General features: G+C 54.6%; 1 protein-coding gene across 2 annotated transcripts in view; it reads right to left on the reverse strand.

The window, feature by feature from the left end:
* MEGF11 (multiple EGF like domains 11) overlaps positions 1 to 22,616 on the reverse strand; it is a 232,206-nt gene that overhangs the window by 17,768 nt on the left and 191,822 nt on the right. The window contains exons 10-22 of one of the 2 annotated variants that reach the window (XM_012758617.3): positions 21,382 to 21,502; positions 20,327 to 20,490; positions 19,019 to 19,121; positions 13,796 to 13,942; positions 13,346 to 13,480; positions 9,269 to 9,397; positions 8,183 to 8,311; positions 7,509 to 7,637; positions 6,470 to 6,598; positions 4,727 to 4,963; positions 3,155 to 3,273; positions 1,177 to 1,243; positions 467 to 568 (exon numbers count right to left, since the gene is read on the reverse strand). In XM_012758617.3, the coding sequence (XP_012614071.2) occupies positions 467 to 568; positions 1,177 to 1,243; positions 3,155 to 3,273; positions 4,727 to 4,963; positions 6,470 to 6,598; positions 7,509 to 7,637; positions 8,183 to 8,311; positions 9,269 to 9,397; positions 13,346 to 13,480; positions 13,796 to 13,942; positions 19,019 to 19,121; positions 20,327 to 20,490; positions 21,382 to 21,502 (1,711 nt within the window). The remainder of the gene's footprint in view (positions 1 to 466; positions 569 to 1,176; positions 1,244 to 3,154; positions 3,274 to 4,726; positions 4,964 to 6,469; positions 6,599 to 7,508; positions 7,638 to 8,182; positions 8,312 to 9,268; positions 9,398 to 13,345; positions 13,481 to 13,795; positions 13,943 to 19,018; positions 19,122 to 20,326; positions 20,491 to 21,381; positions 21,503 to 22,616) is intronic. The other variant, XM_012758621.3, reaches the window with a different exon arrangement.

The following is a 22,616-nucleotide window of genomic DNA, read 5'->3' on the forward strand; positions in this document are numbered from 1 at the left end:
ACAGCCTCTCCAGATCCTTCCTTGACAACCCTACCCAATAATCTGGGAAAGCTTGGCTTGGGCCACTTCTGGGTCTATGGTCTATCTCTGGGGGACACTGGGATTTTTAGCCAGAGAGCCAACTCCCTATGATCTATACTAACAGGGCCTAGAGAATCCCAAAGGTGCCACCATCCCCAAGTCATTTCTCTGTGGTTTGGGGTTGTATTGTGTGGCCTGGAGGGAGTGCAGTTAGTTATATTGTTTCTCCTCCATTTTGAGCAGCCCCAGTTTGTCCACGTCCACTGACCACTATGGGGACAGAAAGGATGAGAAGGCTCCAGAAAGTTTCCTTCTTTCAATTGGGCTGGTAGACTATGTGGGGAGGGAGGAGGGCTCGCCAGGGAGAGTTCTGGGACCATGGGGGGCGGGCAGGTGCTAGGTTTGGTCTGGTATGAGGGGCTAGGGGTAGGGCTGAGGGTCTGACCTGGTGAGTGTGGCTCAGCAGGGTGGCTGAGGTGTCTAAGTTCAATGTAGAAGTCCTCGGGCGGGTACCTGGCCTCCAGGGCACTGATCTGGAAATGGGAGTCTAGCGAGAGGAATGACAGGGAGGAGCCATTATTCCCAGGGCCCTGGTATGACAGGGGAAAGGGTTGGGAAGTATATGAGTGGGCAAGGGTTAGGATGGGCAGGCTGAAAAGACTCAAGGCCTCTACTGTAGCATCCTAAGGGGCCAGGGGGATTTGCTAGAGTTGCCTTGTTTTCCCTTTCCCTCCACTCCCACCTCCGCAAGAGTTGGTACTCACCAGGGAGGGGACAGGGAAGCAGACCGTGAAAGGGGCACCTTGGTAGGACCTGGATCAGGCAGGGGTCCCTTTCCCAGATGGCGAGTACGCCTTTTGCTTCCCTCAGATCCCTATGTCCAGGCCCCTAGCTGTCTCCCTTGTGGTCCTTGGGCCATAGCCCCCACCTCCCTATCCCCTGACATAGAAATGAAGGAGGTCCGGGGCTTCATTTTCTTATGAGAGCCAAAATAGGGGCTTGAGTTTCCTCCCCACATCCCTTCTCCCTGTGGGGTAACCATGCCCAGGACTCATAACCTTCTCCCTTAGAGCTGGGACAGGGTCCTTCTCAATATGGGAGAAGGAGAATAGGGTGGGGCATGATGGTGGTGACCAGACTCAAACTGCTACTGACCTAACACGTTCACATAGCTGTAGGGGGTCCAGCCTGCTGTGTCTCTGTCAAGGGACTTGTTACTGAGCTGTTTGAAGAGCAGGAGAGCCAGTTAATACACAGTGTCCCTCCCCAGCCTCAGTGTACCCACCCCTGTCATGATCCTGATCCACCTGGGTCTTGGACCACTGAGGGAAAGGGTGAGCTAGATGTTCCATGACAGGCCACTATGGTGTGGCTGAGGCCACTATGGTGTGGCTGAGGCCACTGGGAACAGAACACACTGCAGTCAACTGTCAGGCTGAAGGTGTAGGGTTCTCAGGGCCCCTACAGGGGGCAGGAGCAGGGCTTCCCAAGAACTGGCTTAACCAAGCTGACCCTGCCAGGGGAAGCAGATCAGCTGGGTGGGGCTGAGCTTCAGGAGCTGGGAGCTCTGGGAGTATGACTCAGCTGCCACATGAGGGCACCTCCAATACAGAGGGAGGAGCTGAGGCTGCCTGCAATATCACTGTCACCTCTGCCACCTGACTCCATTTCCTGTGACCAAGGGAAAGCCTAAGGGCAGGGTGTCTCAAGGCATATGGTACAATCCTCCTTCCTGCATTCTCAAAGCTGTCTTTCATATGAAGTACAGGTGGTCATTTCACAGATTCGACTTGAGTTCTGGCGTGTGGGCCTTGCTCATGGACACAAGGATTCGGTGGTAGGTTGGGTGTAGAACTCCTTCTTAACTCCCAGTTCCATGTCTTTTCCATGTCCTCACAGCTACCTGCCTCTGCTACATATGCCCTTCCTGCCAGAGTGAGGGGTCCTTGACCATGCAGAGCCTCTCTGGGCCTGGGGTGACGTGACCCAGAGGGTCACCAAGTGGGCTACGGTGCAGTAACTGGCCTCTCACTGAAAGAAGGTGGAGGCTAAGAGTGGCTTTTGGGGTGTTGGCTTGACCGTGGTTGCCCTCATAGCATCTATTACTGTGGGGTTCAGCCCAGATCTGTGGGCTGATGGTCATTCTCCATGGGGCGGGCAGGGAAGAAAGGATTCTTAGAGCTCTGGAGCAGAAGCCTGGTGTATGAACGCTGTGTTACTGGCCCAGGATGGATGTTACAGGAAGCCAGGAATCATGGGATTCCTCCCCCAAGTCCCAGGGGCTCTGCCATCGTGCGTTTGTGGGCATGTACACAGGTGGGCAACATGAGCCCTTCATATCTTGTCCTTAGGACTGGAATCTCCCACTCTGCTAGTATGCGACCTGGGAGCTCACTACACATCATCTACATGTGTGCTGAGACTTCCCTGCCCAAGGGCCTGTGACTGTAAGAAGATATCTTGCCATCAGCCAGGGTTATGCTGGAAGTTGCCAGGGAAGGCCCTGTCCAGGAGTGTGCATAGCTGCCCTGGAGGACCTGAAAACCCACTGTCTGCAGCTGAAGTTGGGGTTTCCCATCCCTTGTGTCAGTTCAGATTGTAAAAATGGTTATGGGTAGGGACTGATGACATGTGGTCTATCGTGTACATGTCCAGATACAAGAGACACTGGGTGGTTACCTGAGCAATAGTTACTTACTCTATAATGTGCTAGTTGCAAACATTGTGTTGGTAACATACTGCAGTGATCTGTGGTAGGTGGTATAGTGTTTTGATTACATGTTGACATGTGGCAAAATTAACTATTCTGTTATGTGACAAGAAGGCTACACATGATTACATGACTTAGTACCAGTTGGTTACACACAGGGTACAGGGGTTATACTGAGCAATGCTGTGGTTTGGTTACAAGTGATGCCTACCAGTTACATGGCACTTGGCCTCCTGTAACGTTCTGGTTCCACTACATGCTTTACAGAGTGTTTACATATACCACGGATCACAGGACTGCTCTTAATGTATTAGTGGTTGGTTCCACATGGACCCTTCATGGGGGGTGCAGTTCCTTCCTAGGCAGAGGTGAGGGCTAATGAAAGGATGGTGGATGGGGGCTGGGGAGTCAGGGGCCCGGTACCTTGGTGGGGCTGTTCCTGTCCAGAGTGCTGGCCTGGCTGCTGGCAGGCCCCCCGCATGCCAGTGCGTGGTAGCTGGAATTGGAAAAGCACTGGGCATGGCTGCTACTTTGAGACAAATCTGGGAAGAGAACAAGGTGCCACATACCATCATATCCCTGCCCCTGGCATGAAATACCCCCAAAACTAATGCTTGGGCTGGGTAGCCTTGAGAGAGACAGGCAAGTTACCCCATCCCTGCGAGCTTTCTGGCATCCACTAGCTCTACAGAAATCTGGAGAGCCTGGCTTGCTCCTTCCCTTATGCTGGCCCTCCCTGCGGCATGCCGGGTGCAGGTGAGGCTTGCCAGTGAAGAGGGTGGCACCCTCAGCTGCAGTCTGGAGGAGGCGTGTTTGATTTGGTAGTCTCACATGTCCCAGTTGCTGTTTAGGGCTGGCCCTCTCCTGCTTCCCCCTAGGGTCAGATCCCGGTAATGAGTTCATAAAGAGAACACTCTTGGCCCAGCCCTTCCCTTCCTGAGGACTCCAGGACCTCTCCACAGGGCTGGGGAATACCAGAGGAAGGGCATAGGCAAAGCAAGGCAGTGTTCTCAGTATAGCCATGGAAGAAAATCCCCAAATATCCTCTGTGGGCTTGGGATTTCATCAGAGGATGCCTGCTTTGGCTGAAGCCCCAGGGGGCACGCAGGCCAGCAGCTCTTTGAAGGCAGGGTTTGCCCCTGGGCTGCCTCTGTGCATTCTGTAGCACCTAGCATGGAGCTGGGCATATGGTGGGCGATACTAGCAGAAATGGGCTGAAGTGATCTGGGTTTTCTAAACACAAAGTACAGGAGGCTGCAGATCAGCCATGAGCCGGCTGGAGAAAGCCGTCATCCTGGTGCTCACAGGAACAGGCCCAGGCCTATGGGCAATTTCAGAGCATTTTGGCCTCTATTATTTAGCTAAATATGAAGCAAAAAAACCTTTCTTATTTCCAAGGCAGCAGTTTAGGGGAGACGAAGGATCTGGCCCAGCAGCCCCACCCCCCTAACTCCCAGATAAAACGCTCCTTGGAGTTGTTACCACATTTGTGGCACAACTGCCACAGCAACATTGTCCAAACTTTCATCTCTCCCCAAGTTACGTACCACCCCCTCCACTGTACTAATTGGGCCTTCCTAACTCTGGGATCAGGGAAGCAGAAATGGACAGGCCCGAGCAAGGTGGTACAGCCATCAGGATGGGGAGACATTGCCCTGGAGAGCTTAGCAAAGTTACTGCTTAGTGTGGGTGCTCCTGGGCCGAAGCCTGGTGAGGAGGATGGTGTAGCTCTGGGGAAAGGGAAGGAGGCTCCAAGAGCTGGGGGCCCAGGAAATGACATCCTCTTGGGATCCTATGTACCTTTCCCAGGTGGGTTCCTGCTTCCCTCCCCACTGGTACTCTAGGAGGGACTGAGCATCCATACCCAACCCACGCAGGTGTGATCACCCACCGTCAGCAATAGACCCGGGTATGCCCAGGGATACTGTGTGGCTCTTCCCACGGGGGTATGCGTGGAGGCGGGAAGAGGAGGGATGCTGGGAGCATGGCCCTTACCGGAGAGGGAGTAGTCTGTGCTGGTCATCCTCATGGCAGGCGTGTAGGAGACGCGGGGAGCCAGGTCGCGGCCCTTCTCTTTCTGCCTCCGCCGTCGCCAGGCAAACAGGCCCAGCAGTACCACAATGAGGAGCAGCAGGAGGGTGATGCCCGTGACGGCACCCACCGAGTGCCGCTCTGCACCCAGGGCTGGGCTGATCTTGGTGTAGGGATTCAGCTCCTCCATCATGAGGGCGGCTGCGGGCAGAGGGAACGCCTGAGCCCGGGGCTGGCCTGCTTGCTCGCCAGCTCTCCTGGGCCCAGTCAGATGCCTCTAACCCCTCTACCCTTAGGAGCCTGGGTCTGGTCTTGGCCTTGTTCCTCAATCTCTGTGTGACTGCCCCCTGCCCTACCTGTGCCTCACTTTCTTCAATTGCCTAAAAGGGGGTGGAGTCACGACAAGAAGCAAATGTGATTGTGGATGTGAAACAAAATAACATTCATTGAGTATTTTACTCTCCCCAAAATGAGTTACAGATATTAACTCATTTAATCCTTCCAGCAGCCCTATGGAATAGGGACTATTAAATGATTTCCCTTTCATAAATGGAAAAACCAAGTCACCAAAAGGTGAGGCAACTTGCCCAGGATCACACAACAGGTAAGTGGCAAAGTCTGGCTCCTCAGGAGTCAGGAAAGATTGCACACAGCCCCTCTCCCTGCTTACGAGTTGTGTGACTCAGAGTGTCAATGGGGGTTTGCTCATTTGTGACATAGGGACAATAATCCCACCCTCCCTAGGGGGTTGTGAGCACCAAATGATATGGCAATAAAAGTTGAGTGCTGGGCCGCTGCATCCAGGCTCACTGCCCACCAAGCAGTGACGGACACATGGGCTGACCCCTGTGCCGACGCTCAGTGGGGGCTGTCTTGCCACCCACCAGCATCCAGCCCCCGCCTTGGCTGTCAGCTGCCGGCCGAACTGAGCTGGCCAACATCGGGGAGGTCAATGGGCTGCTGATTCTCAATGAGGCTTCCTCAGAAAGTGATGGCTGCTTTTCTATAATGTGGGCAATCGAGAGCCCATTCTCATGCCCCGTCTTCTAGAACCAACTGCCGCATCATCTGTTCCGTGTTTGCAGAACTTTATAAAAGGTTTTTTATGTACACAAAGCCACCATTTATGGAGTGCTCAATCATGTGCCAGGTAGTGTCCTGAGTCCTTTACTCACACTGCCTCAACTTGATCCTACAACTGTCCTGGGAGGTGTCATCTGACTGTAGCACCAGAACCAAAGTTGAGCCCCTTTGGGCTCCTTGGCCTTCAAGGGAAACTTGTGTCACAGGGGAAGATGGCAATTAATCTAGTCTTCCCACATTGCATGTGGAGTAAGAGGCCCAGCAATAGAAAATGACCAGCCCAAGGACACCTAGCAGGAACCGGCAGAACTAGAACTTAGCAGACATTCCAACATGGTCTGGTGGCCTTTCCGCAGCACTGGCTTGTGTTACCCTTGCTTGGCTCATGGGAAACTTGCCAAGGGTGAGCATGGAGAAGCTGCAACTGAGCGGCCGCCACTCCATCTGCCTCTCCCGCGCTGGGAGCCTCTGCTGTCCCTCTGCGGCCACCTATTCCTGCTGTCCTCACACATGGGAATAAAGGGAAGTGTCCTCATCAAATCCCGCTGTTCCAGCTGGAATCTCCCTATAGACTCCATGGGTCCCTTTCCACAGGGCCCAGGGGCTCTGCCACCTGTGTATTACCTTGGTCACATCTGATTCCTTTGAATCCAGGACTGCAATAACAGGTGCCAGTGACATGGTCACAGGTAGAGTTGTTCATGCACTCACACAGCTGCTGACAGCCGTAGCCAAAAGTTCCCGGGGCACATCCTGTATGGCACAAAGAGTCGGGGTAGACAGAGGCACCCGCTGCCCACCTGTCCCATCCCGTGTATGGACAGCTATGGTGAGAAGCCAGTTCTGCTCCACACAGAGTGAAGCCTCTTTCCCTGTAGCTCCCGTTGTGCTTTAGATATTTGGGGATGGACAGAGCACTTATAGTCCTGAGAGGAGGGGGGACATAGAAGAGGAGCGGGCAGGGCCCAACTCAGCCCTGCATCCTCCTCATGCAACACATTTAAGCAGCATCCTCCACATGCCAGGCCCTGAGCTGAGTGCCACAGGGGCTTCAAAGAATCAGAAAAGATCTTGCACTTCCTTCTACTCCCTCATTACCCTCTTAGGCCTCTGCCCTCAATACCAAGCACCAATGTAGACATGTCCTTCTTTAGTCTTTTCCTTTCTCTTTTTTTTTCTTTTTTTTTGAGACAGAGTCTCATTCTCTTGCCTGGGCTAGAGTGCCGTGGCGTCAGCCTAGCTCACAGCAACCTCAAACTCCTGGGCTCAAGCAATCCTTCTGCCTCAGCCTCCCAAGTAGCTGGGACTACAGGCACTCACCACCGCGCCCTGCTAATTTTTTCTATTTTTAGTTGTTTGGCTAATTTCTAACTATTTTTAGTAGAGACGGGGTCTCACTCTTGCTCAGGCTGGTCTCAAACTCCTGAGCTCAAGCAATCCTCCCGCCTTGGCCTCCCAAAGTGCTAGGATTACAGGCTTGAGCCACCTCACCCAGCCCTTCTTTAGTCTTTTTTCTTGGGGTTTTCTCCCCAAAGTCAAGGATGCAAGGAGTAGACCCAAATGAGTGGACCTTGGAAGGGGAGGCTTCCACTGCAGGAGGCCGAGGCCTGGCCCCGACACCCCGAGGGAGGGACACCGGGTGGGAGGGGTCAGGGCAACTTACTCTGTTCACACTGTTGCCCGGTGAAGCCTATGCGGCAGGTGCACTTGCCACTGATGTGGTCACAGCCGGCGCCATTCTGACACTGGCACACGCGTCCACAGTCCTTCCCAAAAAACGCTGCTGGGCAGCCTAGAGAAACAGGGTCTGTAGTCACACGAGCTGCTGCAGGGCGAGGACAACTGCGGAGGTGCGGCTGGGACCAGACCTGTCTTCTGCCGCCCCTTGCTGAGCGTGGGGCGAAGACCAGTGAGACCCTGCACCAGAGCCGTCTCCACGCTCTGGACCCTCATGCTAAAGGGGTGGGGGCCAGGGAGTCCTTCGGACAAAGGGTCCTTGGGACCAGAGGCCAGGCTAGAGTTTCCTTTCTGTGTGGCCATAGGCTGCTGCTTCCCACTCTGGACTGCACTGTCCCAGGAGGGTCTGGCCTTGCTGACCACTGAAGTACCTTACAGCCCTGACAAACCTTCCAGGACTTTGAGCCTCTCAGACCCTTGAATTCGGTCAGGCCCTGGGGCTGCAGAACTCCCCAGTTCTCATGGGGCAGGGGTGGGGGTCCCAGCCCTGGGGCCAACTCCCTTCCTCTTCCCTCCCTACAGGCCTGGACGATGCCCACGGTGGCCAGTAGGCCGCAGCATGGGACTCCAAGTGGCTGGGAGGCAGGAGGCGGGGCTTACGCTGTGTGCAGAAGAGTCCGGTCCAGCCAGGGGTGCAGTGGCAGGCCCCGTCCTCGGCGCTGCAGCTCGCCCCGTTGTGGCAGCTGCATGTGTGGAAGCAGGCGGGGCCCCAGAACCCGGGGGGGCAAGCTGGGATGTGGGCGGGGTGCAGAGGGGGAGGGGAAGATGGAAAGGGGGAGAGGAAGGGGGAGTACACATCAGAGCCAAGAGGCCAGGATGGACCCAGCTGACATTTCCTGGCTTTCGGGGGCGTGACACTGTTCCCAGACTTCTTACACTTCACCTCTTAGTCACCCAGGATCCCCAGTAGCCCGGATTCTCTGCCCACTGTCTAAGGCAGCATGGCTCTGAGGGCTGCTGAGTCTCCCCTCTCAGGGGGTCCCCAGACTCTGCTCTGGAGTGTGGGTAAGCATTGTGGTTTACAGTGGGTATCTGCGCTGACTTCCCCGATGCTGGGGACCTTCCTAGGGCGGGGACTCTCTCCACTTGCAGCTGGTGAGCTTGCTGAGGGTGGAAACTGTGTGTCCATTTAACAGGACCCCCTAAGGGTACTGGCTAGTTCTCTGCCCTTAGATTGTGGGCTCCCTGGAAAGGAGCCGTTACCTCTGCAATTGGGTGCACTTTGCATAAACAGCCCTTATGATGCCCGTTTAGGCTTATGATGCCCAGGATGCCATTTACATGGGCCACCCAGCGGGCACCCACACTCCTCCCAAGGTGACTGCCCTGGCCACACCTCACTTTGCCATTGCCAAAGTCAACCATGCTGGTCCTTGCCCCTCCTCCTCCCCATCCATACTCAGACTTCCCCTTGCTCAGGTGCTAATGGAGTATTAAGTCTCAGAATTAATGGCTTTAATGGTACTATCAACAATATCAATACCTTTAATACCAGCGGTTAATAATACCAGTGATCGATCGATCCTAATAATTCATCACAGTAGCTATAGAGCTAAATGGGATGCAGGTGGACATTCTTATCTGCAGAAGGAGATTTCAGCCCTGGAAGTGGAACTGCCAGGACAAAGGGTTTCCAGACCTAACCCTGGGGGAGGGGCATTCCCGGGGTGGGGGGCAGCAGCCTACCCTGTGAGCAGTCCTTGCCGATCCATCCGGGGAGGCACTGGCAGGAGCCATCAATGGGGCTGCAGGTCCCGTTGTTGGCACAGGAGCAGAGCTGGGCACAGTCCTGCCCAAAGTGTCCTCCAGCACACACTGTGGGCACAGGGCAGCCTGGCACCTGTCCTCCCACCTGTGCTCCTTGGTCCACCACCCACCGCGCTACCCCCAGAAGTTCCCAGGCCACAGCCATGGCCACCCTGGGATCACGGATGTGAATGGAACTGCCCACCTCAGCACCCCATCACCCCTCCCGTTTGCACGTAAATGAGCTGCGCCTCTCGTGCCCACAGTGGCGTTCTCTGGGAGGCTCTGTTACGACCCCCTTTGACAGAGGAACAGGCTGAGGCCCACAGTGGGAGAATGACTTGACTTAGGTCTCACAGATGGGAAGTGGCGAGGCTGGGCATCACACTCTGGACTCTCAGTCCAGTGCTCCCTGGCTGCTCCTCGGCCTCTGCTTTCCATTACCACACTGTGCCAGCATCACTAATCCCACAGCCACGGGGGTGGAGAAGGTTTACAGCCGGAAGGAGGGGGACAAATGCAGTGTGGCAGGTCTGTCTGCAGTTTGACTGTGGGAGGGCTGGCCCTGAATGTCTGTCCTTGTCCACCTGTTTCCTCTGACCTGTTCCTCAAGCCCAGTGTCCCCCCTCAGGAAAGCCCTCTTGGGTCCACAAGGCCCTCTCCATCACCGGCATTTCTACTTTGAGTCACTTGGAGGATTTTGGTCACAGACCCTCCTAGAGGAGTCACTCCTTGGTCCCTAGAGAAAGGGCTGGTTTTCTCGACCAGGCTGCAGAGCTCTTTTAGGGCTGGGCCTGAGTATTAAGCCCTGCAATTCCATCCCGCACCTGTTCCCTGCAGCTTGAGCACTCTGAAGCGCTGCTCTCTTCATTGCTCCTGCGTCCTGCTCAAATAGCCTCAAGGCCCCCCTGCTGCCCCGGAAGAAAGTCTAAATCCCGCAGAATGGCACGGAGGATCATGGGAAGGTGCTGATTCTCAAAGAGGAGTCACTTCCCCGGGGCCGGCTCTCAAACTCGCGGCTGGCACCGTCCCTACACCACACTGCCTCCCACTGGCAGTCCTTCCCCCGCCAGACTGGGGGCGCTGGTGGCTGGGATCTATGTCCACTCTGGGCCTCTCCTGGACATGATTAGTGGTTGGGACAAAATAAGGCAGCGTGGTGGAGCGGACTCTCCAGTCCAAAGCTTTGGATTTGGGTCCCAAGTCTGATTTATGTGTTCGACAAACGTGTACACGGCACTTCTACGCATACTTCTATGCACCAGACGCTTCGGCGTGCTTCCCAGATGCAGGCAAACCTCAGAGATACTGTGGCTCCGTGGCTTCGGTTCCAGACCACAAGAGAATATCGCAATAGAGCAAGTCACATGAATTTTTTTGGTTTCCTAGTGCATATAAAAGTTATGTTTACACTATACTGCAGTCTATTGTGTGCAATAGCATTATGTCTACAAACACTATACATACCCCAACTTAATTGAAAAATACTTTAGTGCTAAAAATGCTGACAGAGACGGGAACTGAGCACGTGCTCTTGGAAAAATGGCATCGATAGACTTGCCTGAGGCAGGGCTGCCACCAACCTATAGCTTGTAAAAAATGCAGTCTCTTCGAAGCACGATGCAGTGCAGTGCAATAAAATGAGGTATGCCTCTATTCATTCACTTAATCTTGTAACTGTCATTATTATATAAATATTCTCATCATTACTCCTTACCATTAACTCTCCTTTACACATGAGGAAACGGAGAGGTTAAGTAACTTGCCCAAAGTCACACAGCTAGGACGTTCTACCATGGACCAGGCTAAATGTCTCTGAGCAAACCACATCACCCCTCTCGGTCTCTGTTTCCTCACCTTTGAAATGGGGATGGGAACTGTCACCCACTAGCCTAGGGCCTTGCTTAATAGCTGCAGGCAGGCTGGCTAGCTGGTTTGGGGCCCTGTGCTTCCCCTGATAAAATCCTTAGCTGCTTCCCAGGCAGGTGCACTGCCAAGAGGATGACGTGGGTCTCACCTGTTTGCAGCGGGGCTCCAGCTTCCTGGAAAGCTGGCTGCCCGACCTCTTCCTCTTCCCTGCCTCTGGGAGGTGCTTGTTTTGGGGAACCCATCCCCCGTCCTGGCCTTCTGTGAGGAGTGTGGTCCCAGAGTTGCTCCCCCAACCCCCCGCCCCTAGAACAAACCATGAGCTTCTCTAACAAGACAGTCTTGTCTTTGAAGTCTTTTCTCACGCACACAAGGCCAGCACATTTGCCCACAGAGCTGCTAATGCGATCAGTCTACTACATTAATTGGTCGGGTTCTTAAGCTGAATCCAGAGCAAAAGAAAGGAGTGGTGGAGAGAAGGGGGGAGCTGGTGAAAAGAAAACATCTGGTTATATTTAATCTATGTTTAATGATTCTACATAAGCAGTGTCTGTAATTTGTAACTCACTGGAAAGCTAGTCATTAGAAAGTATCAGTTCAATTTTTCACAAGGCTTGAGACTTAACCAGGGCAGTTGCCATTAATAGCAAACTCCATTAGATCTATATGTGGGAAATACTCATTAGGCCACCGGGTGATAAATCAGACAACACAGGCTCCAAGAGTTACTCTTCGGGCTGCTTAGGTCCTAATTTAGACCCGGCCTATCTGTTTTGACAGCTGGGTCTCCCATGTTTAATAAGTAAACCTCCACGTGTCAGGTTATGATTAAATTGTCCTAGGAGGGCTGCAAGTAAATGAAACTGTCACATATGTTTCCCTGGGGCCCAAACTTCTCATGACCTCAAAGCATCATGTACTAAACTTTCTGCTCATACATATTAACAGCCCCGCTCAGCAGTGATTATTCACCAGAAGAATGGCTTCCCCCGAGAGGTAGTGAGCTCTCAGTCGATAGAAGCATTTAAGCAGAGTCCAGATGAGATTCTTGCCTAGATGACCTTGAAGTTGCTTTTAGCTCTAAGTTTAATTTATCCTAAGATCCCTTCATTCCTTACAGACTAAGGTGCAAATTTGGTAGCCTGTGTTCAAATCTGCTCTGAAGGCCCCAGTGTACCTTCTCAGCCCTCTTTCCCAAACCCCTGCCACTGTGTCCTTCAGCTGTCCCCTCTCACTGGGTGGCACACACCCATGTCTCTGTGCTGTGCCCAAGCTGTTTCCTCTACCTAGAGTGCTTTTCTTCCTTCTCTGCCTTTCAGGCTAAGGCCCAGTTGAAGTTCTGCATAGTCCATGGAGCCTTTGCCCAAATCCACCCCATCTCGGCCTAAGCAAGCCAGGGACGGCAATAAACAATGACATGTGCCGGAGCCAGCTCTGCCTTCTCACTCATCGTTCAACATCCAGGAATCTGGGGAATGGTGTGACACCTCTGGTACCTTGAACTCAGCCGTGGTAGGAATACTCATATCACAGAAATCTGCAGATGTGGCCAATGAGGGCTTTCCCCCCACAAAGCGCTGGCTTAGCGGGACACCAGTGCAAGTAAGCCTCAGCCCTCTCTGCCACTCCCGGTGACTGGCAGCGGTTGCCTAGAGGTGGTGGCGTGAAGGATCCCGAGGGTGAGGCGGGAAAGCGTGTGGTGAGGAGCGGGTTAGTGGCGTTGGCCTGAGTACGAGGGGGGCTTGGAAGCTGCCCCCTCCAGCCAAAGCCAGAGCCGTGGCCCCTGCACCCCCGCCGTGTTCTGTGCGCCTGTACCCTCCGCACTCAGCACGAACCACCTGGGGCCACTTCTGACGTGGCTCTTTTCTGTGCTTGTTTAATTTTTCACCCCTTTAGTATGGGCGCTGGAGTCAACGTTTGTTTTTGCCACTTGCTAGCTGTGAGAGCATAAACAAGCCATTTAACCTCCCTCAGCCTGTTCCTTTAACTGCATAACGGTCAAGCCGCTTGGTGCTCCATTCTCACAACGGCAGCCAGCCCTGGAGAGGGATGGGCCTGCCTCTGCAGAGTGCCATGCGAGTCCCCAAGCCCTTCCTTCCCTGCCGCTTCCCTCCCAGAACCCCCCACCTCCCCGCTCAGTGAAGACAGTACCTTGGTTGCAGAGGGCGCCGGAGAATCCCGGGAGGCACTCGCAGATGCCGCTCACGTGGTGGCAGGGCCCGCTGCTGTGCACGCAGAGGGGGCACGGCTGGGCGCAGCCATGGCCATAGAGCCCAGGGGGGCAGACTGAGGGTGAAGGGAAGATGACAGTCAGCAGCCTAAGGGACCCCAGCCAGCCTGGCCACCCCTGCTGACCCACAGAACAATAAGGATGCGGGGAGAGCTGCAGCCTTCCCACACCGGGGACGGCCTGTCCCTTTCTGCAGGGAGGAGCTGTGGTCCTGTCCTGTCTCCACTGAGGAGCTGGGGACAGAACTTGGGGACAGAACAGCCAGTGCTGACTCTGAGAGCCCAGCTTCTCTCAGGCCAGGACTAGTTCCAGCTGGGGAGGGTCAGGGGGCACAAGCCATCGGAGGTCTCTGGGGTAAGGGGCAGCCTTACTTCTCTGGCATAAGGGTCCTCGGAAGCCAGGGGCGCACTCGCAGCTCCCGTCCTCTGGGGAGCAAGAGCCGCCATTCTCGCAGCTGCAGGAGACGGAGCAGTTGGGACCCCAGCGACCAGGTGGACAGGTGCTATCGCAGCGGATGCCTGTGGGCCAGAGGCAGGCAGGGTCAGCGGTGGGGGAGCGGAGGGTGGAGGGAAGAGCAGAGGGAGGGGCGCAACACAGCGTGGAGAGGTCGAGGCATGCACAGTGCATCTGGGCACGTGGAGGAGAGACCCACTGAGGCCGAGGCCGAACAGAAGAGGGACAGTGGAAAAGGTGATGTCCACATTGGCGTCCTAAAAGATAAGGAAGATTGACCAGGCAAAGGAAACCGTATGTGCAAAGAGTAGGAGGCAGTAGAGAGAATCACGTCTTGAAAGATACGAAAACTAGCACGGTGTGGCAGAACCACAAAGAGCAAAATGGGATATAGCAAGAGATGAGACCGTGGGAATAAGAAGGGACCAGATCATGACTGGCCACCTTTGTTGCATCTTGGCTGGCATCCAACAGGCCTGGGAGAAACCAACAATGGGCAAGTGAGTGCCCGAGGGGGGGAGCTGCATGCCCACCTGCGTCAGCCCAGATGCCACTGGTCCTGCCAGGTCCCAGCCAACCAACCTGGGGCAGGGGCTCAGAGAGTAGGTGGCGTCTTCTTAGATTCTTTTGACCAAGGGTCCTGCCGGCAACATGTATTTTATGTCATATGTGCACACACACGTATAATGGAAACCAATCCTTTGCAGAATTACTCTCATTGTCACTGTGATACACTCTGATTTTTCTCTGCATTATAATGTATTTCATAAAAATGTTGTAACCCAACAAATTGATTTGATGACTCTCCGTTTGACGGTGGCCTATGGAGGAATGGGTGGAATTTCTCAATAGGAAAGAAGAGCAAGATCTACACAGTTTTTTGAGCTGGAGTGGAGGAAACAAATGTGTTTGGGGTGATTACAGCCTGAAGGCTAAGAAGGAATTTTGAAAGGCCCGAGGCTGGATGCCCCAGCTCTGGGGTGGGGTTTCCCCCCTGGCACAAGGGCTTCCTGTCTGACATGCATTAGGGGAACGTACCTAAGGGGCCCAGGAGATTGCCTTGGCTTCGGAAGGTGAATATCAGAGGCTCAGAGAGAGGCAGAATTAGTTGAAAAATCATGTCCGCCTTGTTACAAGGACAGGGCTTGTGAGAAAGAGAAAGACACTCAGGCCCGGTGAACAGAGCCAGCCTTCGCAGCAGCAGGAGAGCAGTGGGACCAATTTAGAGGCAGGCTGGAATTGCACGAGCCCACCCAGGCTGGCAGGCAAGGGGGAGGGAGGCTGAACAGCGGGAGGGAGGCAGAGAGGGAGAGGATGCAACAGGCTTCACTCCTCTTCCTGTCCCTCAGTCCAGCCCGCACCTGTGTTCCCTCCCTGTGCCTCCCCCCACCCAACATTGCAATTTTGCAGCAGGGTGGTGGCTTCAGATACCACTTTCTGGGACATGGTGGTGGGGCTCTCTCCAGGGAATGGAATCTCTACCCAGGGATAACTGGCAGCCACATTTGCCACATGTGACCCATCGATGAGGGGCCGTCCCAGTGGGGTTTCAGGCGCCCTGAAAGAGACAAACCCTGGACAGGCATCACGGATTGACTGAGGGGAGCCTGGGAAAGCAGAAACCACAAAGCTGTTCAAAGCCTTAGACACATCTTCAAGTTTCTCCTTTCCTAGGCATACCAAGAGCCATGATCTACCCTAAGGAATACTTTTGCCTGTTCCTTGGAGGCACACGGGACTGAAGAGGAGCTTAGGGGCCTCGAATCCCACGTGTGCACCGAGCACCGAGCAGGCTGACCCAGGCACATGCATCAAGCATGGACGCTGCTCCTTTCTAAAGCTGGGCATAGATATGATTGAATTCATAAAACACTGTGCAAAAGCGCCACTGAGTTCCTGGCAGCTGGTTGCTATTGTGTTCTCCCCAATCAATGGCCACTAAAGGTGTGGAATCCTCAAAGTCATGTCAGAAAGGCGTCCTCTTTCTTGGAGGCTGAGAGCCACGAGTGCACGATGTTCCTGCTCACATTGCAGGTGGCTGCAAAGTCCCACCGGGCCCTAGGATTTGGCAGTTATTAATACAATCTGGACCTGGGTCTGTGGGAGTGGGGCTTCTGTTTGAGGCTCTTACATGCCCTGGAGCGTTTTGGAGGCTAAGACGTAGGATCTAAGTGGAAAGAAGGGCCAAGGGTTTCCCCTTTCAGTTCCAGAAAGGACTTATTGGTGTGACCAAAGGGGCTGGCCTTGACCTTGGGGGAAGCTCCCAGCTATAGCTTCCGAGGAAGCAGCTTCGGTTACCTTCTCTGAGCCCCAGTTTGCCTCACAGCTGAAAAGGGATAATAACCTCCCCGGAGGTCCCTTCTCTTCTTACCTTAGGGAATCCCCTTGCTTTATTTTTCAGGACCTCCCTTCCCCCAACCACACCTACACTGGTGGGTAAGGCCAGGCTAAGACTCCACACACTGTGATCCCTAGTCCATGCAGTGAGGCCAGCAGCCACCATGCAGCCCCTATTCTCAGGGTCTGCTTAGGGCCTCCTCCAGGAAGCCCTCCCAGATGTCTGCCCAGGGATTCAAGCATCTATTTGATAGAGCCTAATTGTCTCTACCTGTTACTCAAATGCTTCATACACATAAGCCCTGTCTCCCCTGCCAGCAATTTGAAGACAGGGACCATGGCTTACTGACACTTCTGATGCTGCTTACCTAGGTGTTCCTCATGGGGTACCATGTCAGTCATCTCTGGTACTCAGTGCAATGTTGGGCACATAGTAAGTGCTCAGGGACTACTGCTGTGGAATTTTGCTATTCGCTGCCGAGTCTGGCACAGTGCCGGGCACAAGGTAGCTGCCAAATAAAAACTTGGTAATTGCATGAATCAGTAAATGCTAGTTCAATGAATAAATGGCTCCCCCTTAAAATACAATCCTGAGTCTCTCATCCTTTTTGCACTAACGTCCTAAGACTTTGAGCAACTCCCTTGCTTCTTCCGTGGCATGAGAAGGTTGAAGTAGATAATCTTCAAGGTCTTTTCCACTTCGAGGGGAAAAACCATGAATGGTTGTAGGACAACTCCTTCTGATTTACTTCAGTAAACATTTCCTGAGCACCTACTATGTGCAGGGCAAGGCGAATGAGACATAACACACGATGCCAGTTGTCGATAAGCCTGTGGCCTATGGGAACAGAGGGAGACACGCATACAGCTTAGGGCAGACCAAACCCTGTGTTGAGCCAAGTCACGAGCAGTGTGCCAGGGGCTGGGAAGTCAGGAACAGATTCCACTTGCAGCAGGGGTGACTGTGGAGGGCTCACAGAGTGGGAGGCCCAGGCCTGTCCCCATCCCTCTCCCTCCCTGGCTCCCCTCTGCATGACAAGCCGCAGGACATCAATCAATCTTTTCTTTGATACGACTACAAGACCACGCTTGGGGGAATTAGCTTTAGAACAGAGGCCTTGCTGGAAGGTGGTCCAAAGACAGAACCTGAGCACTAGATGTCATTAAAATCTTATCGGCTCACTTGAAATTAAGGTAATGAAAACTTACAGCGTATTTCCACTTGGTTCCAGCCGAGGGTCTAGGGTGCCGGGGCCTAGGGCAGAGCCTCATTCTGTAGGGAGGGACGGGAGCCAGCAGGCCAGGGGAAGCCCGGCCAGAGACGCTACAGACGAAGCAATGTCCTTGGCCTTTGGCTGCTTAGAAACTTCTTAGTTGTGGAGAACAGAGGCCACGCAGCAACCAGGTGTGAATTATTTATCTGAGAACCTGTACTTCCAGAAATGATTACATTTCTTTCTCTTTGCTGCCCATCACCTTGGGACTGGCTGGTAGGTTCACTCATGCAACGTGTCGGGATTAACAGTTCCTGTATTCGTGGCTTACATTTACTGAACACTTGCTATGTGCCAGGCACTGTTAGCACTTTATAAGTATTAACTCCTTTATGCTTCGAAACAGCCCTGTGGTTGTAAGGACGACCATCTGCATTTTATGGATGGAGAATTCAGGCCCTGAGAGATTAAAGGACTTGTCCAAGGTCACAAGCCCAGGCAGTGTGGCTCCAGTTCTGTGTTCTTAGCTACCAAGTTCCCCGTATCTCAGTGTGTGACAGGCGGCAGACACAGTGGTGAATAGCAGATGCCTCCACAGAGCTGATGGCCAAGCTGGGGAGGCAGATAACAAACGGTTACTGAAACCCGAGCTCAGCTCAGCTCTCGAAGGAGCAGTGCAGGGCATGGGAATTAATAAAAAGGGCTCTTCAGTCTTAGCTGGGTAGAGGCCGACTGCTGTAGCAGGAGGGCCTTCCTGGAGGAAGCAACCTTTGAGTTGAAACCTGGTGCATGAGGAGGAGTTGCCGGGGGAGGGAAGGGGAGAGAGGGACCCAGGCAGCAAGAATGGCACACACAGGCCCGCGGTCAGCAAGGCACTGGCTCTCTCACGTGAACTTGGGCCCCAGCTGGCCGGCGTGTAGCACGTGGCAGAGGAGGCAGAGGGAGGTGGAGGAGGGGGGCAGAGCTGCATCCTGTGCGCCCCGGGCAACGGTGAGGACTTTAACTTTTATGTGAGCGTCACAGGAAGCCGCCCAGGCCTTCTGAACTGGGCCTGGCCTGACGGATCTGGGGTTTGAGAAGCCTGCTCTGCCACCGTGTGCAGAAGGGATGCAGTGGGCAAGAAGAGAGGCCCGAGACCCAGTAGGAGGCCGAGGCAGTGCCAGGTGAGAGACAGTGCTCAGTGGCCAGGTGACGACAGTGGGGTGGAGAGAAGTAGACGGATTCACCTTAGGAGGCAGGCTGACGAGCTAGTGTGGGGACCAGGACTCTGAGACAAGACTAAGGAGAAAGGTCCTTGTCCCCTCTCCAGCGCATTCTTTGCAAAGAGATCAGGCAACTATTCCCACCACATGTCAGCCTTTGTTTTTTCCCTGGTGTGTCTCTAGCCCCGAGAACAGAGCCTGTATTAAGTAGGTGTTCAATGAACATGAGGTTGCTCGAATTGAGTGGAATGGAGAACTGGCGCCCGGGGCAGATGAAGAGAAAGATATTTAGGGAAGAAGAAAGGTACTGAGGGAGAAAGAGCAGTCAAGAGAAGCAGAATACCAAGAATACCAAGGACCTGGGTGGTGGCAAGGCGGAGTGAGTTACCTGTCCATCCGGCCAGGCAGCAGCAGTGGCCCGTGACGGGGTCACAGCCATCCGCGTGGCTGCAGTCACAGCGTTCGCTGCAGTTCAGCCCGAATGTGCCATCCTGTGGAAAGGGGGGAGAGAGAGGGGAAAAAAAAAATCAGACCTAGACTCCCAGAGGTTCACACATTTCTCTTGAATCTTGATGACAAAACCAAGCCACAACCACACTGGGATGCAGAGACTGTGGCTGGGGCACAGGGGGGGACACTTCTTTAAGTGGGAAATCAGTGCAGTCACGAAGCCATGCCAGAGAATTATTTGGCTGCATTAACAGGAGCAAGAGGTTTGGACAGAGGGAGGAGATGGTCCTGCCCTACTTCTCAAGGGTCAAGCTCAGAGGCCTGTGGTGATCATTAATTAAAATGGTAAATGAAAGTGTACTTTGCTACTCATAACACATCGATCACACGTGAGGGATAACTCTGATTTATTCTGTTACTGGGGAAGGAGGCAGTAACCAGCTACCTTCTTGTGTGATCTTTAGGTATCAAGAGCCTCATATCTCAAACTTTTTAAACGGGGCCAAAAAAAAAAAAAAAAAAAAAAGAGCCTCATATCTCATTTCTCTCCATGCTCACAACTATCCAATGAGATGGTTCCATTATATTCCCACTTCGAAGATGGGAAACAGAGTTAGAGAGGTAACATGCTCAAGGTGGCAAAGCCAGGATTTGAACCCAGGACTGCAGGACGCCAAAGCCCCTGTTCATTTAGCAATATCAGATCGGTCCCTTTCACTTATTTTTATCTTTGACCTAGAAGACCCCATGATTAGGTCTGGGTGGCTACTGCTGAGTAGTGCTGGCCTCAGTCCCCTGCTCTCTGGTCGTGAGAGCACAGGCTGCTGGAGCCGGAAGGAAGCTCAGACGACATCTGTCAGACAGCGGTCACTCTGATGCGCTGGTGAGGGCTGTCCTGCAGCACGGCGCTGTGACGGGTCCTGAAGCTGCACCTGAGCTCAGGTGAGAGTGCCAGAGGCAACGACGTTGACCAAGAGCCGCAAGGGGAAAGCGGAGCCACAGCACACACCTGCCGGGCATCTGCCATGCTATCGATGGGGGGGTGAGGCTTAAAGTAGAAAAATGGCCACAGAGAGGGCAGGACTAGGACTGATCTGAATCTGGGCGTCCCACCGCCTAGCCTGGTGCTCTTCTCTGTGCACTCCTGTGGGCAGAGTAGCCCCAGGGAAGGGGTGCTAGGGGATGCTGGGCCACCGTGTCCCTCCACGTCTGCCACTGCCTGCTCCCTCCCCCCCCTGGCACTCACCGGGCAGGGCAGCTCGCAGGTGTCCCCCAGCCAGCCGGGCGAGCAGGAGCAGGCGCCGTCTGCGGGGCTGCAGGCCGCCCCGTTGGCACAGGCGCAGCTCTCGTTGCAGTTCAGGCCCCACGTCCCGCTTGGGCAGGGCAGAGTGCAGTCCGGGCCCTGCCACCCTGAGGGGTGAGAAGGGGACTGTCACCTCTCCATCAGGCCCAGCACGGCTTTCTTCCCTACTCCCCCAGCTCTGGACACAGCATCCCACCCAAGGCACCGCGTCCCCGATGGCTGGGTTAGAGCACGCACTCCACACGGTTGGCTCAGAGGCACAGCAGGGCCGTTAGGAGAGCTGGGGCGCGAACCCAGGTCTGTGGCCTCCCAGTTCTTCCTGTTTTACTGCAGGCGGATGATCTCACCTGGGACAGGTGCGGAGTGCTGTCTGCCCGCTCCCAGGGTGGGGTCAGGCAGCTTATCTCAGGGCCCTGTGTTTGGGGACAGGCTGGTCCTCCATGCTTAGGGTGGTTACTGGCCTCTCTGCCCACAGATCCATTTCTCCCTTGCTTGGGTCTGTCCCGGGGGCTGACCTCCCTTGGCCTGGTGCCAGGTGCGCTGCCAATGGGAGACCTGGCCCACAGGCTGCGGGGCGGGAGCAGGAGAGGGGCCAGGTGTGTCCCCTCCCTCTTTCTCTGCCTTGGGCCTCTGTGGTGGTACAGCACTGCCCTCCCATGTCCCAGCTCCCACCAGGTGGCCCGCACTTCCAGGTTCTGGGAACTCCACCTCCTCTTTTTGCCCCTCCAACCCGAGTGGTGGTGGCAGCCTCTCCCGCAGGCGTTGGCGCCTGTCTTGCTCACTGTCCCTACATGCTCTTCAGACGCCATTGGCACAGACCCCCTTACTAAGTGCCTACTATCGAGGTTCACGGCTGGGTTCCCTTGCCCGGAACCTGACCGCTAGAGGCTCCCTGAGCCTGCCTGTGGGCGGGTGGGGCAGAGACCCCGCAGCTGGCAGCCGCCCATGGGGGCAGCAGCACACGTAGGGGGCACGGGCTGGGGGAGAGGGCACGTTACCTTCCTTGCAGGTGCAGGACCCGTCCACCGGGGAGCAAGTGCCACCATTGCCACAGTTACAGACAGACGAGCAGTTGTGGCCGTAGGTTCCTGCAGCACAGGGGACTGCGCAGACCTCTCCCTGGGACAGGAGGGGAGGGTTTGGGGTCAGAGGAGACCCGGTGCTGGCTGGCTGTGGTAGGCGGGGTCGTGGTCCACGTCCTAATCCCCGCAACCTGTCACTAAGTTACCTTACAGGGCAAGACGGACTTTGCAGATGTGATTAAGGACCTTGAGATGGGGAGAATATCCAGACAGGCCTGATATGGCCACGTGAGTCCTCAAAAGTAGAACATGACCAAAGAAGGCAGGTCGGAGAGTGTGGCCGTGACAAGTCCTCCACCTGCCTGTGTTGCCTGTGGAGTCGGGGAAGGGGCCAGGGGCCAAGACCAGCCCCCGGGACTGGTCTCGAGAAGCTGGGATCGACCCTCTACAGCCACCGAGAAAACGGGACCTCGGTCCTGCAACCACAGGAACTGAACTCTGCCAACAGCAAGAATGAACAGGAAACAGATTCTCCCCTAAAGCTTCCAGAAGGGAACAGAGCCCCAACATCTGGATTTCAGTCTGAGGAAACCCGCACCAGACTTCTGACCCACAGAGCTGTAGACAGGAAGTTAGCATTGCTTTAAGGCACTAAGCACGTGGCAATTGCTTTCAGGCACTAAGCAGCAGCAACTGAAACCTAATGCAGTCGCCTTTGCCGGTTGGTATGGGGGTCTGGCCTCCAGGCCACAGCCTAGGAAACTGGACCCTGAGTCTGTACTGGATCCAAGCAGCACCGAGCTTAACCCTTTGCCTCCCAACCTTATTTCATTCTCACCAACACTGTGACACAAATAGTATCACCTTATCCCCGTTTGCCTGAACCTCACTGCCGTTAAATGGGATGCTCATTGAGTGCTTTCTCAGTACCACGCACACGGCATCTAATTCTCGCAGCACTCTCAGGGGACGGAAACTATTGTCTCAGCACTGTCCCCACTTAACGTATAAGGGAAAGTGGGCAACTCTGCCAAGGCCACGGAGCTACAAGTGGTGGCTCTCTGCTGGAACCCAGGCCACTGCCTCACCATCATGTTGCCTGGCGTCACACGCTGGCTTCCTGGAGCGCGTTCTCCAAGACGGAGACCAGTGAGCTCTTGAGAGTAACCCCGTGGGGGGGAGGATGGGAGAGGATTGGGCAGAGAAGTCAA

Source organism: Microcebus murinus, chromosome 6, assembly GCF_040939455.1.
Source record: "Microcebus murinus isolate Inina chromosome 6, M.murinus_Inina_mat1.0, whole genome shotgun sequence".
NCBI lineage: Eukaryota > Metazoa > Chordata > Mammalia > Primates > Cheirogaleidae > Microcebus > Microcebus murinus.